General features: G+C 41.0%; 2 protein-coding genes across 2 annotated transcripts in view; one reads left to right on the top strand and one right to left on the bottom strand.

Moving 5' to 3' along the window:
• Window positions 1–205: 205 nt before the first annotated feature.
• Window positions 206–2629, bottom strand: LOC140709865 (uncharacterized). The gene has a single exon (XM_073010298.1). The coding sequence runs from the start codon at window positions 2105–2107 to the stop codon at window positions 1538–1540; it is 570 nt and encodes a 189-aa protein (XP_072866399.1). The 5' UTR covers window positions 2108–2629; the 3' UTR covers window positions 206–1537.
• The window catches only part of BTG3 (BTG anti-proliferation factor 3), a 19166-nt gene continuing 4723 nt past the window's right edge, over window positions 1507–15949 (top strand). Inside the window, exons 1-4 of the mRNA XM_007966745.3 lie at window positions 1507–1605; window positions 5165–5347; window positions 9363–9500; window positions 15511–15718. Coding sequence (XP_007964936.1) covers window positions 5175–5347; window positions 9363–9500; window positions 15511–15718 — 519 coding nt within the window. The 5' untranslated portion in view covers window positions 1507–1605; window positions 5165–5174. The remainder of the gene's footprint in view (window positions 1606–5164; window positions 5348–9362; window positions 9501–15510; window positions 15719–15949) is intronic.

A 15949-nucleotide genomic window follows, 5' to 3' on the forward strand; every position in this document is an offset into this window, starting at 1 on the left:
ACAAATTTTGAGTAATGTGGGTGGTTACCTAGCTATTTTATGAAACTGCAGAATTAAAGGCCTTTATGTGTAAAAATAACCTTATCAGCTTATGATTTTAAAATAAAAACACCTTCACACCTCCTAGAAGACTCCAAGGTGTAAATATCCTCTTTAAATGTACCAGTAAGTAGACTTAGTCCTAGAACAGTGTAATTTTTTTTTCTACAAATAAAGTTTATTGTACTGTTTGGGGGATGGTATATTTATTGCTGCTAAAAAATTATTTTGAATTGCTAATAGGCTATAATAACAAACATCAGTAATAAAAATTTAAAACATTCATACAACTGAGCTGAAAACACGCTCCCAGGCCTAGTGGGCAGTAAGGAATCTGGCCAATATATGTATAACTTGAACATTCAGTTCTCAAGTAATTTACAGCGTTTTAGCCCTCTTTTAAAAATCATAATAAAAAGGTAGGAATATCTTGTATTTCTCCCACCAGTTGGACGTATGAAAGTGCTTTCCCAAAACTAAGACCATGGTGCTAACTCAATATAAAAGGTTGACAAAGATGTTCCTTCTTTTCTTCAGAAAGTTAATGTTCCCTCTCCATATTTGTATTTGCTCAAAGATGCAGCTTTCCATCTGGGAAGTCCTTGAGTAGAGTGGCTCAGAAATAGAAAGCCTGGACTCTCAAGGCTTCATTCCTTTAGCCAACATCCTTGGAACCTCTCCTTTGTGCAAAGCACAGAGGCCGGTGCCAGGGCAGCACACAAGCGTCCACAGGAGGCAGTCCCTGCTGTGACGGGCCAGGGAAGGGCCCAACTAGGAGTGCCAACAACCGCCTAAAATACGGCAGGGCGGCTGCACGGTGAACGTGCGTGTAATTAACTACAGCAAGAAGGATGAGGATCTGTCCATAAATGCAGTCCCCCTTCCCGTCGAGTCCGTGCCCCCATGAAACCCCGGGTCTAGAGAGCTGGGTCTAGCACTCGCCATCCGGCCCTGAGGGTGTCAAGTGCAGCGTGGAGAGACCTGAGGGGGAAACAAAAGGCCGAGACAGCCGAAAGGACCGAGCCCGCGCGACCCCCCGAAGGCGCTGACGCACGTAGGGCGGCCGGGCGGGGGTCCCACAGGCCCTCAGCGCCGCTCTTTGCCGGGGAGGGAAGCCCGCGGTACTCCGGACCGCGCCGTCGCGGTCGAGGATCTGCGCCTAGCTCATGACAGGGCGAGGGTGTGTCGCCTCCGGTGCGGCTAGGCCCGGGGCTCAGGGGCGGCCTCGCGGCGAAGCCCCGCCCCCGGCACCGCCCCTCAGGCGCGCGAGTCGATCCCGCGCGGCGCCAACCCTTTCCCGGGTCATCGCCCCTCCCCTCTTCCGGGCCGCGAGCCCCCTGCGCGCCGCTTTGGGGCTGAGCTCGCTCGTGTGCGCGCTCGCCCGCCCGCCAGTCCTCTCAACGCGCGCTTGGCCGCCCGACGACGCGGGAGCCGCACGCGCCGGACGAGGCTCGCTGCGCTCCCTGTTGCCGAGCGCGGGCCCGTTGAGGCGGAGCCCTCAGTTCCCGGCCAGGACACGGTCTGGGCCGCCGAATCTCCGGCCGGAGAGCGGCGGCGGCAGCGGCGGTGAGGAGACCGGGCCGGGGAAAGGCAGATATGGCGCGGCTGTGGGTATCGGGGGAGGGTGGTCCCGGCGCCCCTGCGGCCACGTCGAAGGCTCGCTGGCGGGCGGCGCACCGGGGACAGGGGAGGGGCAGGGGATGGAACCAGGTTGCATGGGCTCCCGCTCGGCGCCAGAGCAGGGCTGCGGGCCGCGAGGGCGGCCCGCGAGGCTTTCCGCGGGACCCTCGGCGGGCGCCTGAGGAAAAAGACGCCGCCTCAAGGCTCCTGCCACGTTTCCACAGCGCGTTATCTTCCGCCTCCGGGTGGGCGACAGCCCCGCGGCTTCCCACCTTCTGCCCACCCCCTTCGCGTCGGTGGGTTTTCTGGAGCCCCGCTTGTTTGCTGGAGAGTCGCGCCTCCGGGAAGCCGGGTCCTCGAACCCAGGGCCGCCCGCCGGGGACAGCGGAGCCGCGGGCCGGCGGGGCGGGCGCACCCTGGCGAGGGTGTTGTCGGGGAGGCTGGGCATTGGGCGCCAGGGCCCTTCCCCTGGAACTTGGGGAAAACCGGGATTGCAGAAGTTGGGCGCAGCTCAAGGCGGTTCTTTCAAGAGTGGGTGGAGATGTTTGATGCCTCCTCACCTACCTCTCTTAAAACCCCGGCGGGAGAGCCTAGCAGCAGCTTTCGATGGCTTCGAAAAGTCCAACTCCTAGCCCCTTGGAAAATGAGTTCCCCCTCTTCGTGGTTTGGAGCCGGCTTTGTGGCGCCGCCGAGACCGGGCAGGGGCTCCTCGCCCCACGGGCCAGTCTTCTCGCGCCCTCCACCTTGGGAACGTCTAGCAGGAGAAAAATGTGTTCCTAGAAACGTTTGCGATTAGCTTTTCGTTGCAAGGGAGGGAAAAGTACAAAGTTATAAACTCCTGCGAGGCCGAGCTTGATTCCTTTTGGGTTTTATCCACGCAGCCGTGAGCAGAGGAGCCTTGTGGAACAAAGTAGAACTTGAGGAGCAGCCGCCGCGGTGACGAGGTCCCAGGATGACGTCACCGTGCGATATTTAAAATGGGAGCCTTTTGCTCTGAGTGTGGGTGGAGGACGCCTACTTACTCAAGACGCCTGAGGTCTTCTTGGCCTTGCTTGCCTCTGGTGGTTCTCTCCCTGACTGTAACTCTCCCTCTTTCACCTTTTGGTACTCCTAGAATACTGGTGGGAGTGGGCTGCTTTTTCAGCTGTTCCAGCCATCATTTCTTCAAACGGGGAAAACAAAGTCCAAATGAGTCATCTTGTGTTACAACCAAAAGCAACCACTAAGTGGTTCTTTCCTTCGTATTTTTTTTATATGAAGGAGAGCAAACAAAAATGCAGAACTCAGATATATGGCACATAGTTGGCAAATGTAATGAATGAGGAGAATGATCTAGTTAAAGATTCAGTAAATTTCTTTAGTGTGGTTCCTTGTTTGCTTTGCTGGAGTGGAGGCTAATGTAGTTCCATCAGCAAAACTTTCTTCCCAACCCGCATGTTCAATTGCCTTGGGGTTTCTTTTCCATCGTATGGGGTGGAATATAAATGTAGCTTTATAAAGTGGCAATGGCTCACATTTTTCAGGAGGAGGCTGCACCGCAGTTGTGGTGAGCTGGGGTTATGGGGTTATGTGTAGTTGCACACTCGTGTGTGGACCCATGCCCAGTGCCTGCTAGCTGGCTGTAGAAGGTGAATTTGTCATTCTAGGGTTCTGGGAGGAAGATTTGTGTGCCTTCCCCTCCAGGATCAGGCTATCTGTGGCTGCCAGCACACCTCTCAGATAACTGTGTAGAATTTATTTCACAGTGAGGTTCCTTGTTTGAATTTGCATTTGGAGTAAAGGAGTCACATTCTGAAGAGAGACATGAGCAGTTTGAGAAAAGAAAGCTAACAATCAGCTTTATTTTTGTTTGAAATGTGGGAACACAAACTACTGCTAGGTTAGTCGTTTTTATGCTAAACATAGCAGAGGCTGTATGTCTTTAATACGTAATTGGCTCCCTAAAAGGGTGATGTTGCTTACTAAATGCAGCATCTTAATAACTCCAGGTTACAGCAGCCAGATGAATGAGCTCACTGAGTAGAGACAGAACATACATCAAAACAATCTTAGGAGAAGGGTTGGCCTTTAAGGATAAATCAATGATAAATCAGATATACCATTTTTAAAGTCCTTTGAGGCAATCCAAAATGTAGCTAAATCTCTGATTATTTTTTTAGTTTGTTTTTCTGTGGGTGACTTGAATTTCCATTTCTTAAATATGTCCTGATAGAGCCACTATTTTCTGTGTCTCTTAACTTCTGGATAAATGTATCTCTCCCTGAAAGAGTACTTACAGAAAGTCAATACTGAAATTTTTTATGTATAACACTTTTGAGGTTTAATTTATATACCAGGCAATTCACCCATTTAAAATGTATAGTTCAGTGGTTTTAGTGTATTCACAAAGTTGTACAACCATTACTATAGTGAAATTTAGTATATATTTTTATCACCCCACAAAGTAACTCTGTACTTATTAGCAATGCTCCTCTTCTCAGCATCCCACTTACCCCTAGGCCACTAATCTGTTTTCTGTCTATATAGATTTGCTTATTCTGGATATTTCATATCAATGGAATCGTATAATATGTGGTCATTTGTGACTGACTTCTTTCCCCTAGTTTGATGTATTCAAGGTGCATCCATGTTGTAGCTTATATTAGTACTCATTCCTTTTAATTGCTGAATAATATTCCATTACATGTGTATACCGCAGTGTTTGTCCATTCTTTAGTTTGTAAACATAGTAGATTGTTTTTACTTTTTAGCTATTATGAATACTGCTGTGGGCATTTCTGTATTCAAGGTTCACCCATATTGTAGCTTGTATTAGTACTCATTCCTTTTCATTGCTGAGTAATATTCCATACATGTGTGTACCACAGTATTTGTCCTTTCCTTAGTTGGTAGGCATATTGCTTGTTTTCACTTTTTAGTTATTATGAATACTGCTATGGGCATTTCTGTACAAGATTTTGGTGTGGACATGTGTTTTCATTTTTCTTGGGCAAATAGAAGTAGAATTGACCGCGTCATATGATAACTCTATGTTTAACCTTTTTAGGAACTGCCGAACTTTTCTGTTATAAAACGACTCTACAGTTCTAGATTTTAAAGTAGACGTTTTTTATGTTTTAAAGTTCAAATCATTTCACAGAATTTTAAACTTAGATTATCGCAGCTAAATATTGACACACAGTAAAATCTGTGTTGTAGTATCATTTATTATAGTGCTTTTACTGATAGATCTGGTTTTATTTTAGCCAACAGGAGTAATGTGCTCTGTTTATGGAACTTCTCCATGAAGCTAAGTTATAAGATTTTTAAGTAGTATTTTATAATAAGGCCCTTGTGGCATAAAGATAAGTAGATTGTTCTCTACTCCAGATATAAGCCAAAGAAATACAAGATAAAATTGGAAGGAGGAGAAGGGGAGAGCTGTAGAGGAGGTATGTCTTACAGAGCTTCATCTTCCCAGTTTTTTTATTTTGGTTTTTTGAGAAAACATGTTTTATCTTTGCAGGGAAAAAAAAATGAAGAACGAAATTGCTGCCGTTGTCTTCTTTTTCACAAGGCTAGTTCGAAAACATGATAAGTTGAAAAAAGAGGCAGTTGAGAGGTTTGCTGAGAAATTGACCCTAATACTTCAAGAAAAATATAAAAATCACTGGTATCCAGAAAAACCATCGAAAGGACAGGCCTACAGGTAAAGGATTAGATTGGATTAAGCAGAGGCTGATCAACCCCTGAGGTGGGTTCAAGGCCAGATGATTGAAGGGTGTGCAGACCATGTCTACAGGTGTTTCATCTGCAAAATATAGAACTCTGGGGTGTTTGTATATCTTCTCCTTACTCATTTTAAAACAAGTATTTGTTAGTGGAGTGGTGGAGTCCCATTGCCTGGACACAGGGGGCCAATGCTATGGGGTCATAGGAGTTAGTCTTTTGTGGTTATAGCCTGGCTCATAACAGTGCATTTCTGTTTATCACATGTACTTAGGGATTTTCACAATTCTAGAGGACCCGTAATAACACATTAATGGGCATGGTAGGAGTTGAAAGAAGTGAATCTTGTGTCTAAAAGTAAATTACATGATCTATGCTCTTCGAAAAAAAAGTTTTATGGAAAAAGGAAACTAAGATTATTAAGACACCTGATACGTTGTTAATACAAGAATAATCTCATTTATATATTTGTGGTAGAAGCCAGTGTAACTATTTTATAGATGAATGTAACTCACCTGTGATCCACGACTAGTAAATGCTGGCTCTGGGATTTGCTTTTTGCGTGGCTTTTTTTTGTGTGTGTGGTATTGTTTTTGCTCTGTCACCCAGTCTAGAGTGCATTAGTATTAACCATAGCTCACTGCAGCCTCAAACTCCTGGGCTCAAGCAGTCCTACTGCCTCAGACTCCCAAGTAGCTAGGATTATAGACATGCGCCAACACACCAGGCTAATTAAAAAAAAAAAAAAAAAAATTTGTAGAGATGGGATCTCGCTATGTTACCCAGGTGAGTCTCAAACTCCTGGCCTCACGCGATCTTCTGCCTTTGCCTCCCAGAATGTTAGGATTACAGGCATGAGTCACCATGCCTGGCCAAAGTTCTGGGATTTGAACTCAGGTCTACATGACCCCATATTTTCATGGGCTTTCTGCATACCGCAGTGCTACCACTGTTTTGGCACTGAGAAGGAAGATAATTCTCACTTGCAGCTGTCTTTTGTACTCTGCTTTATAAGGTACATTTATAGCTTAAAGTAAAGAAGAGCAGACTCCTATAAAACATGCCCTGGCATGCTCACTCTAGTATTTATGTGACTGCTCAGGAACCTCAGCTGAGAATGTTCTGCTAAACTCAGCTGTCAAACACTGTCCCATTTGTGGATGTGGCCACAAGAAATAAAAGTGGAGCAGTGACTATAGTGATAACTACAGAAATTCTCTTTTATTTGTTTATATTGATGTCCCCTAAGTTTCCTACACAGATCAACACTTTGTGCTTTGATGTCAGAAGGACTTCCTTTCTGCCACTGAGCTCTTGCAAGTACAGGACTATTCAAGGAGTCTAGAAAGGAGGCAAACATTATTTGCTAATTTCTCATGTACTGAAAGTCAAGTGAGCTTGTGTTCTATTGCCAATAAGAGAATCAAAATAGAATATTTTCCTTTTCATTTTAAATCCAAAGAGGTTTCCAGTAAATTGGAAAATGTGAATTAAAATAGAAATGTGCATGCTGACACAGGCTCAAGTCATTTTTTATCTTATCACTTGATTCTCTTAATTTTTTTCTGTGTATTTTCATTTCTGATAGAGTGAACAGCTTTTGTAAGTTAGAACTGCTGAGGCTTTTTACTTCGATTTAATTGACATTGGATGAAGGCTTTTTGGAAGTGCCAAGCCACCATACTATTACTGAAAAAGGAGGCACTGTCAAGTAAATACTTAAAGGTCAAGCTGTACAATTTCATTTCCATTAATTCTAAAAACTTGAGAAAAAAAACCTGAAACAAGATTAAATTGGCATGTGATCAGAAGTATCATTACTGAGTCATTTTAAAGCTGTATTTGAAGTAGAAAACTCTAAAGACTTAATAGTGGGTTGTTACTATTATAAAAATGAATGGAATATAAGATTAACCAGGTTAGTGGAAACTTCAGTCCATAGACTAGGTGGAGACTCTTCAGTCCATAGAGTAGCTGGAGTGTTCTTTCTCTTACAAAATGTTTGTAAGTTGAAATTGTTTTGCTGTGATATAAATACTTGTGGAGAGCAATTTGGCAATATTATCAAGATCTGTAAAAGTAGTCATACCTTTTGAACAATAAGTCTCCCAAGAATCTATTCTAGAAGTATAATTAGAAATGCAGACAAACGTATGAATATGGATGTTTCTTACACTTTGTAATTGCAAAAATTGGAAAGAACTAAACTGTCAACATTAAGTAAATGAGAATATTTTTACGCAACTTTTAAAATTTTGTTTTCAAAGAGTAGTTAATGGGTAAGTAGTCAGTATGTAGAGTGAAAAAAACAGTACAAAATATGTAAGGTATGCAGATTTTGTTGAAGCATAGTCTCTGTTTAAGCATCTATATTTATATATAATTTGTAAGCTTAGAGCCTGTTATCACCTTCATTGTAGATAAGAAAAACACATCTAAGATATATCTTTTTATCCTTAACCGCTTTTCGTCCCAGAGCACATGGGATCTTTCGAATTACCCTATACAATATTAGAATCTAAACCATAAGACCATGTTTTTAAAAGGACTAAGCCGTATTTTACATACTAGAAAATAATTTTTCTCACTTCTCCTTTGTTATGTAGTTAATGGTGATGCTAAGATAGGTACGTATAAACAGAGTTGAGTATTAGGGAAATAACTTGCTCTTTGGAGTCTAGTGGCCTGGATTTGAACCCTAGATCCATCACTTACTAGCTGTATAATTTTGGGGAAGTTACTCAAACTCTCTCTGCCTCCCTTTTTCTTTATGCTGAGGAAAAAAAGTAACTCACAGGATGATCATGAGAATTAAGAGTTAATACATGCAAAGCATTTAGGAAATTGTCCATTGCATAATAAATTTTTAAAAAGCGTTTTTATTAATATTACGTAGAAACACATATTCCTAGTTATTCTATTGAGAAATTTTCATTTTTTAAATAGAAGTTAAAACCAACTAATAATTTAACTTTTACAAAAACTTTAAATAGCACATGTAGTCTTTACATCATTATGTTTTACAGTATAATTACTATTTATCAATTAACTTGTATTTCCATGTTTTATAGTTTCAGGTCTGAGGAAGAGGTACAGTGACTTAACTAAGCTCACCTGAGAAATACTAGGATTAGTGCTGAAATCCAAATTCTCTTGATTGATTCTTGATTGTAGGCAGTAAATACTTTTCCTTCATAGGCCCTATTTCCCTAGTTAATCAGAATGCTTATTTAACATTTAACAGAATGCATATTTTTTGTATTTACTCTAAGCCACCTTTAAATATTCCATTAGGTAGGTGTGGTATAATAGGTTAAAAAAAGATGAGACAGAGGCTTTATTGGTTTAGAAATTTTCCTCACTTAATTTTGACAACTATTTAAATAAAAGTCCTTGGGTAAATAGAAGTTAAATGAAATAAGCCAATAACATGTTAGGTATTTTAATCGTTAGTATGTGATATGAATGAATCTGTGTCCTTCACTTATGCCGTATATAGAACAGTTATAGGTAAAGCAAGGGTGTCATCTTACCACTTTATTATCTGAGATATAAAAGCAAGTTAATGACAGATCAGAACTTGTCATAAGCATTTCCAAATATCATCTGAAACATTAGATGAGGCCTTTTGTTAGAGATTTTTTTGTATAGGAACTTGGCCTATAGAAACTTTTGCCTTCAGAGTTCTTAAATTTCATGCAACTTTCATACTCCTTGCTCATTTAATGTACATGGGTGGTCAAGTCTGGGTAGACTGAGGTAGACCCAGTACTAGTGATTTTCTTGGGCTCACATAGGTGCCATCTTTTTTTCAGGCTGCCTCTGTGTCTGTAGTTCACATTCATTATCTATTTAGGATAGATATGCTCCTAGGTTCTCTACCAGGGTATTTTTATTACTATTTTATTAGTCACCTTGGCAAATATGAATAGATGTTAACGGCGTTTATGATTAAATTCATTTAAATCCATTAATATAACTCCACTTTGTTGTAGATGTATTCGTGTCAATAAATTTCAGAGAGTTGATCCTGATGTCCTGAAAGCCTGTGAAAACAGCTGCATCTTGTATAGTGACCTGGGCTTGCCAAAGGAGCTCACTCTCTGGGTGGACCCATGTGAGGTGTGCTGTCGGTGAGTTCTCAAGTTTGGACGCTGAACTGATGACCATGCTGGAACTAATTTTATGACATGCTGTCATGTACAACCTGCCTGTGTATCTTTATGGCCAGGAGCTGGTGGTTTAACTCTCTCAGATGTAAATTTTATGAAATACTTTTCTGGAGGTGATGCTGAAGGACTGGTTACATTCCTGCTTTACAGCTGAAAAAAGAAACTGATTAGGCGGGGGTTTTCTAGTAGTGCTTTGCCAGGAAGCTTATTGTAGACCAAGAAGTAGACACCTTGATTCCGCCAGGTGTCTATTATCTTTAATTGGTGGTGCACTTGACTGTTTATCTTCAAATTAAGAAGCTAATTCCAAATAATACTGGGTAACCACTTTTGGTTTCTTTCTGTTTGTCTATTCTCCCTCTCTCCTCTTTTCTTTGGAGTGGAGTTTCACTCTTATGGCCCAGGGTGGAGCTCAGTGGTGCGTTCTCAGCTGTCTGCAACCTCTGCCTGCTGGGTTCAAGCGATTCTCCTGCCTCAGCCCCCCGAGTAGCTGGAATTACAGGTGCCCACCACTGTGTCTGGCTAATTTTAAAAATATTTTTAGTAGAGATGGTGTTTCACTATGTTGGCCAGGCTGGTCTCAAACTCCTGACCTCGTGATCCACCCGCCTCGGCCTCCCAAAGTGTTGGGATTACAGGTGTGAGCCACTGCTCCTGGCCTCCTCTTTTTGGTTATATAAGTGACTGAGTGATACTTTCGTGGTTTTATTTTCATAATGGAAGTTATTTTTCTCATCTCCTAATGAACAGAATTGTGAAAGATCAGTGCTAGGTATGAAATCTTTTTGAACTCCACTCACTCAAAAGCCATTCTTTGTGGACTGGGCACTCAGTTGTGGGGTTTTCAAAAATGAAAGCAACATTTTGCTTTTAGGTAGTTCAGTTTGAAATTAAGGAGAAGAAAAGTAAGCAAATTACATTGATCTGATTTATGCTATAACAGAATGTGTACAAAATGCAGTGGTAGGTTGCACAAAGTAGAAAGTTACTGCATCTGGTGAGGAGTCAGGAGACTACTGAGTAGGTGATACTTGAGCTGGGAGGTGAAGGATGAGCCATGGTTGACCAGGTGACAAGGTGGGAAGGATGTTCTAAGTAGGAAGAAGATGAACAGAGGCATAGAACTCCTGCAAGAATTTTCCTGTGGCTCTACCTTTAGGATGTTTCTATTTGGTTTTGAGGCACAATTCATCTGACCACCTGCCCTCTTAACTGATTGTAGTAAAGCTGCTTTTTGAAGGAACCCTAACTGTGTACTCCCAAGGTGGTCACAGACTGACCTGATTCCAACAACGAAGGTGGAGGTGAAGACATGAGAACTGAATTACATGGTTATTCTTCCATTAACTTTTGTCAGGACCACTGCTTGAGGTTACTACCTGATTTGCCAGTGGTTGGTTTAAGTTTACTGCTTTGGGAAACCAGGTGTAGGTGGTAGAGGTTTGTGATAGACATTCTCCAATACTTCTTTCTCGGGTAGAATAGGGGAGCAAGCCATCTCAGATTTAGGTCTGAGAAAATAAACATTTTTAGATTCTGGGACTAATTAAGGACTTGCTTTAGGCTAGAGTTGGAAAACTTTGGCCACTGAACCTGTGCAAAAGACATCCATTTATAAGAAATAGCTGTCAAAAAGCTACTATATTGAATTGTTTACTTTTTAATTTGACCTGCACTTAGATTCTAGTTGACTCTTATTTAACACACAGTTTTTTAAGTTGTGTGGTTTCTTAACCCATACAATGTGAGAAGCAGCATTTGAAAGAGGGTTGATCAGTCAGATGCTACCAAAAGATGTCATATGATCTTACATAGAGACAAAAATGAAAAAGCTAAAAAATCAGCACAATTATGTTATCACACAATCAAAAGTTTATGTTCAATATAATGATCCTAAACCGTCAGGGGAAAGTTTTTATATCCGAGGATGTTTAACAAGTTGCATAATTATATAAACATTTTGGACCTATGTATTTAAAATGCTTAAAATAAGTCTCAGTACCTGAACATAAACACTTTAGTTATACAGACATTCTACTTCAGTAGCCATTTCATTACTTGATGATGCCTGGCAGGAAAAAACTACTACTTTGCTTTCATCTTATTAATCAAATAAAACCTTTGCATTCAGTAGACTTCTATTTTGCCAAACATTGGCTCTGATGTGGTTTTTTTCACAGCTAATAGAAATCACCTGTGAATGTCAGGTGTTCATTCAATAACAGAACCCCAAAAAGAAAGACGTATTAGCAGTTGAGTAGAGGTGGTTGATATAATTTAACAGAGGAAAAAGAGACTTTGAGAAGTGTTTTTTCACCAAAACTGGAAAGACAGATATTTCGAAAATTAAAGCTGATCTAGCAAGTATACAGTTGATCAAATATCCGAGAATCTTTAAAAATAGTAACTCACTGGCATACTAGAGACTAAGATTGTTTAAAAAAATTGAGATGCACTCAACATTCTTCATAGTCTTCACTTACTCTATCTGACAGAATAAAATGTTGCAAGAGTACAAAGAATGCCATATAGTTAGAAAGGTTATCACTTAGTGATACAGAATAGAAAATAAATCTTGCCTATGATGAGAAGTTCTGAGAGTAGATGCCAACTTCATTATCTACTCAACATATTTTACAACTTTTTTTTTTTTGGGGTGATTTCTGCAATCCTTTTTTTTCCCCCGCAATACAGAGTGTTAGATACTATTGATTGTTTCAAAATAACTAAATTAGCCTTGATGTTTTACCAGTGATCATTGAAAAATGGAAAGTTTAAAAGTTGTCCAGGTGTTACTAATTATCGTAAGGGATTGACTGCACATTGTAATGTTATAGTAGTATAGTCAGCAGCTTCTCTTACCATGAAGAGAGAGCCCTCATACCAAAATAGTTCAAAGGGAAAAATGCAGAACCAAATTGGGTGTCAAAGAAATCTGAGCTAATAATGCTGATCCTTCAATCATTAGATATTTGCCCTTGGTTGAGGTTTCTGTTTCTACAAAGGCAGGAATTTTTCTCAAATTTCTTGCCTTTCCGTTTTTGATTTTTGATTCCATTAATGGGCAAAACTGAAGATAGGCCTAAGCCATTGTTATATTACTGTCATTAACACATGAATTAGCCTTGATTGTCTTGAAATTTGTTGAGTCTTCCAGCCATGGAGAGGACATGGAGTAAATGTGTATTGCTAAAACCTTATGCTAAGTAAACTTGAAATTAGAGAACACAGATTTTATGTTGTGAGGAACTCAGTTGTTTAGGAATTTTATTTGTTTGTTTGTTTTGTTTTAGAGAGAGGGTCTTGCTCTGTTGTCCAGGCTAGAATGTGGTGGCATGATCATAGCTCACTGTAATTGTGAACTCCTGGGCTCAAGCAGTCCTCCTGTCTTGACCCCACAAAGTGCTGGGATTACAGGTATAAGCTACCATGTCCAGCTTCTGTTTAGGCATTTTATACTATGAAGAGTCACCAGCCGTAGATCAGCCACTATCTAGCCAGCTCCAGCTTCCTCATCCGGCATATGGGAAACTAAGGCCTAGGGAAATTAAGTGACTTGCTTCTGGTGACCAGAGCTAGTTAGTGGCAGAGCCACAATGAGAAATTAGTCTAATGCCCTTTCCACCATCCCGTAGCAACTTTTTTTTTTTTGAGACGGAGTCTTGCTCTGTTGCCCAGGCTGGAGTGCAGTGGCGCAATCTCAGCTCACTGCAATCTCCGCCTCCCACATTCAAGCAATTCTCCTGCCTCAGCCTCCCGAGTAGCTGGGATTACAGGTGCATACCACCAGGCCCGGCTAATTTTTTGTATTTTTAGTAGAGACGGGGTTTTGCCATGTTGGCCAGGCTGGCCTCGAACTCCTGACCTCATGATCCGCCCACCTTGGCCTCTCAGAGTGCTGGGATTATAGGCTTGAGCCACTGCACCCGGCCCCTGTAGCAGCTGTTATGAGGTAAACTGAAAAAGAATAGAAAAGCGAAGTTATGTACTATATTTAAGCAGTATTTATAGTTTCATTTGGCCTATAGGAATGGAAGACAGCATACCTATCTGCAGAAATAGAACTTATCTATCTGTGTGATCTATGAGACTACTTGATTTCCACATAAATTTCCTTTTCTTTTTAAATTGAGAGACAGGGTCTCGCCATGTTGCCCAGACTGGTCTCAAATTCCTGGGCTCAAGTAGTCTGTCCACTTAGGCCTCCTGAAGTGCTGGGATTACAGGCGTAAGCCACTGCACCCAGCCTCATGTACGTTTTCAAAGGCTTTATAGCAGTTTATCATAGATAACCATTCTGATTCAGAAGTAATTTGAGACAAGTGCTGTCTTGAAATGAATTAACATCAGCTAACTATTTTTATTGAATCAAAAGCTTGACATTATTTCTTAGAGTTACTTATTTTTATCTTTTTTCGAATTTAGAATCACTTTAATTGCATTTCTAACTTTAATTATGTGTTTTGTAAGAACTGCTTAACAATGTCCTTTGTCCTGATGCTAGAAATTGTTTCATAATGTTGACATTGTGTAATCTATTTAAATAGATTTGTGGGTTTCTCCTATGTCCACTGAGTAAAAACTCTTGGTTTTACTTGAGTTTATTACACTGTTTTCCTACATATCAGAATTTTTTTTTTTTTTTAACCAGCAGTGTAGGTTACATATTTTGACAACTTAAAAAAAAAATCAAAAATCTTGAAAAATGTTTTGGAAGAATAACAAGACATTTTCATCTTACCTTAAAAAAAATTAAGATGAGAGGTGAATAGTTATCCTAGGAAACTCTGAAGTAAGCAATATAATTTAAGTTAAACCTCTATATTCTTCAGCAACAATCTTTTTTCTTTCATCTCAATAACTGCCTCAGTTCTCATTTTTGTGAGTATAAGAAACACAGGCCCCCTTTTTTATTTAATTAGGGTTAAAGTCAGTTTTATAGGAAATTTCTAGTTGATCTGTGACTTAAATTGCTAGGATGTATGTTACATTTATAAGTACAACTGGGGCTGGGCGTGGTAGCTCATGCCTGTAATCCCAGCACTTTGGGAGGCTGAGGCAGGTGGATCACCTGAGTCAGGAGTTCAAGACCAGCCTGGCCAACATGACGAAACCTCGTCTCTACTAAAAATACAAAAATTAGCAGGGCGTGGTGGTGGGCACCTGTAATCCCAGCTACTCAGGAGGCTGAGGCAGGAGAATCACTTGAACCCAGGAGGTGGAGGTTGCAGTGGGCTGAGATCACGCCCGTTGCACTCCAGCCTGGGCAACAGAGCAAGACGTGTCTCCCCCCGCCAAAAAAAAAAAAAAAAAAAAATTTCAGGCAGTGGCGCATGCCTGTAATTCTAGCACTTTGGTTGGCTGAGGTGGGTGTATTTCTTGAGCCTAGGAGTTCGGGACCAGCCTCAGCAACATGGTGAAACCCTGTCCCTAAAAATGTATATAAATTAGCTGGGCATGGTGGTACACTCCTATAGTCCCAGCCTCTTGGGAGGTTTGAGGTGAGAGGATCAATCACTTGAGCCCAGGAGGTAGAGGCTGCAGTGAGCTGTGATTGTGCCACTGCACTCCCGCCTGGGCAACAGAGTGAAACCTATCTCAAAAAAATAAAAATACATCAGAATGTTTTATTGTATAACCAATTTCATTGGTACATACAAAAATGCAATCAAAACAGTGGACTTTTTTTATGTTTTAAACAATTTTTTAAGGAATTAGTAGAAAAGAAAGAAAAGAAGGAAAGAAAATGGGGTTACTTTTATGAATACTTAGATAGAACAGAAGTAGAAAACTGGTTTGCTTGCTGGCATTGAGCTGTATTAGGATATTAAATGTGTAGGCTTAAGTTCTGTGATGATTCCTTCTTTGCCTTGGATTGATGGCATGTCCAGTCTCTTTAATTGTTTTTATGGACATTTTTTGCTTTGCTGATGTGACTTCAAGATTTATACGTTTTTAATTTTATTCTTAGGTATGGAGAGAAAAACAATGCATTCATTGTTGCCAGCTTTGAAAATGAAGATGAGAACAAGGATGAGATCTCCAGGAAAGTTACTAGGGCCCTTGATAAGGTTACCTCTGATTATCATTCAGGATCCTCTTCTTCAGATGAAGAAACAAGTAAGGAAATGGAAGTGAAACCCAATTCGGTGACTGCAGCCGCAAGTCCTGTGTACCAGGTAACCATGGAACAGCTCAGTTTTAAAGGCATGTGCAGGGATTGCCAGGACCTTTGAAAGGTAGTCCTGCTTGGCATTGCCCAAGGTTTCTGATTTGAGATTCTGGATAATGGTTCTTGCCTTCCCTGATGCTAAGGGAAAGCTGTTTCTCTGGCACGTAAATAGGCATCCTCAGTCATTTTATCAAAGGTCAGCTTCACTATACAATAATTAAGATAAATTTATTTCAGA

The sequence above is a fragment of the Chlorocebus sabaeus genome, chromosome 2 (assembly GCF_047675955.1).
Source record: "Chlorocebus sabaeus isolate Y175 chromosome 2, mChlSab1.0.hap1, whole genome shotgun sequence".
In the NCBI taxonomy this organism is placed as follows: Eukaryota; Metazoa; Chordata; class Mammalia; order Primates; family Cercopithecidae; genus Chlorocebus; species Chlorocebus sabaeus.

What these genes read in the sequence shown, in the direction of transcription:
- LOC140709865 (XM_073010298.1), bottom strand. Translation starts at nt 2,107, where the DNA reads ATGCCCAGCCTCCCCGACAACACCCTCGCCAGGGTGCGCCCGCCCCGC.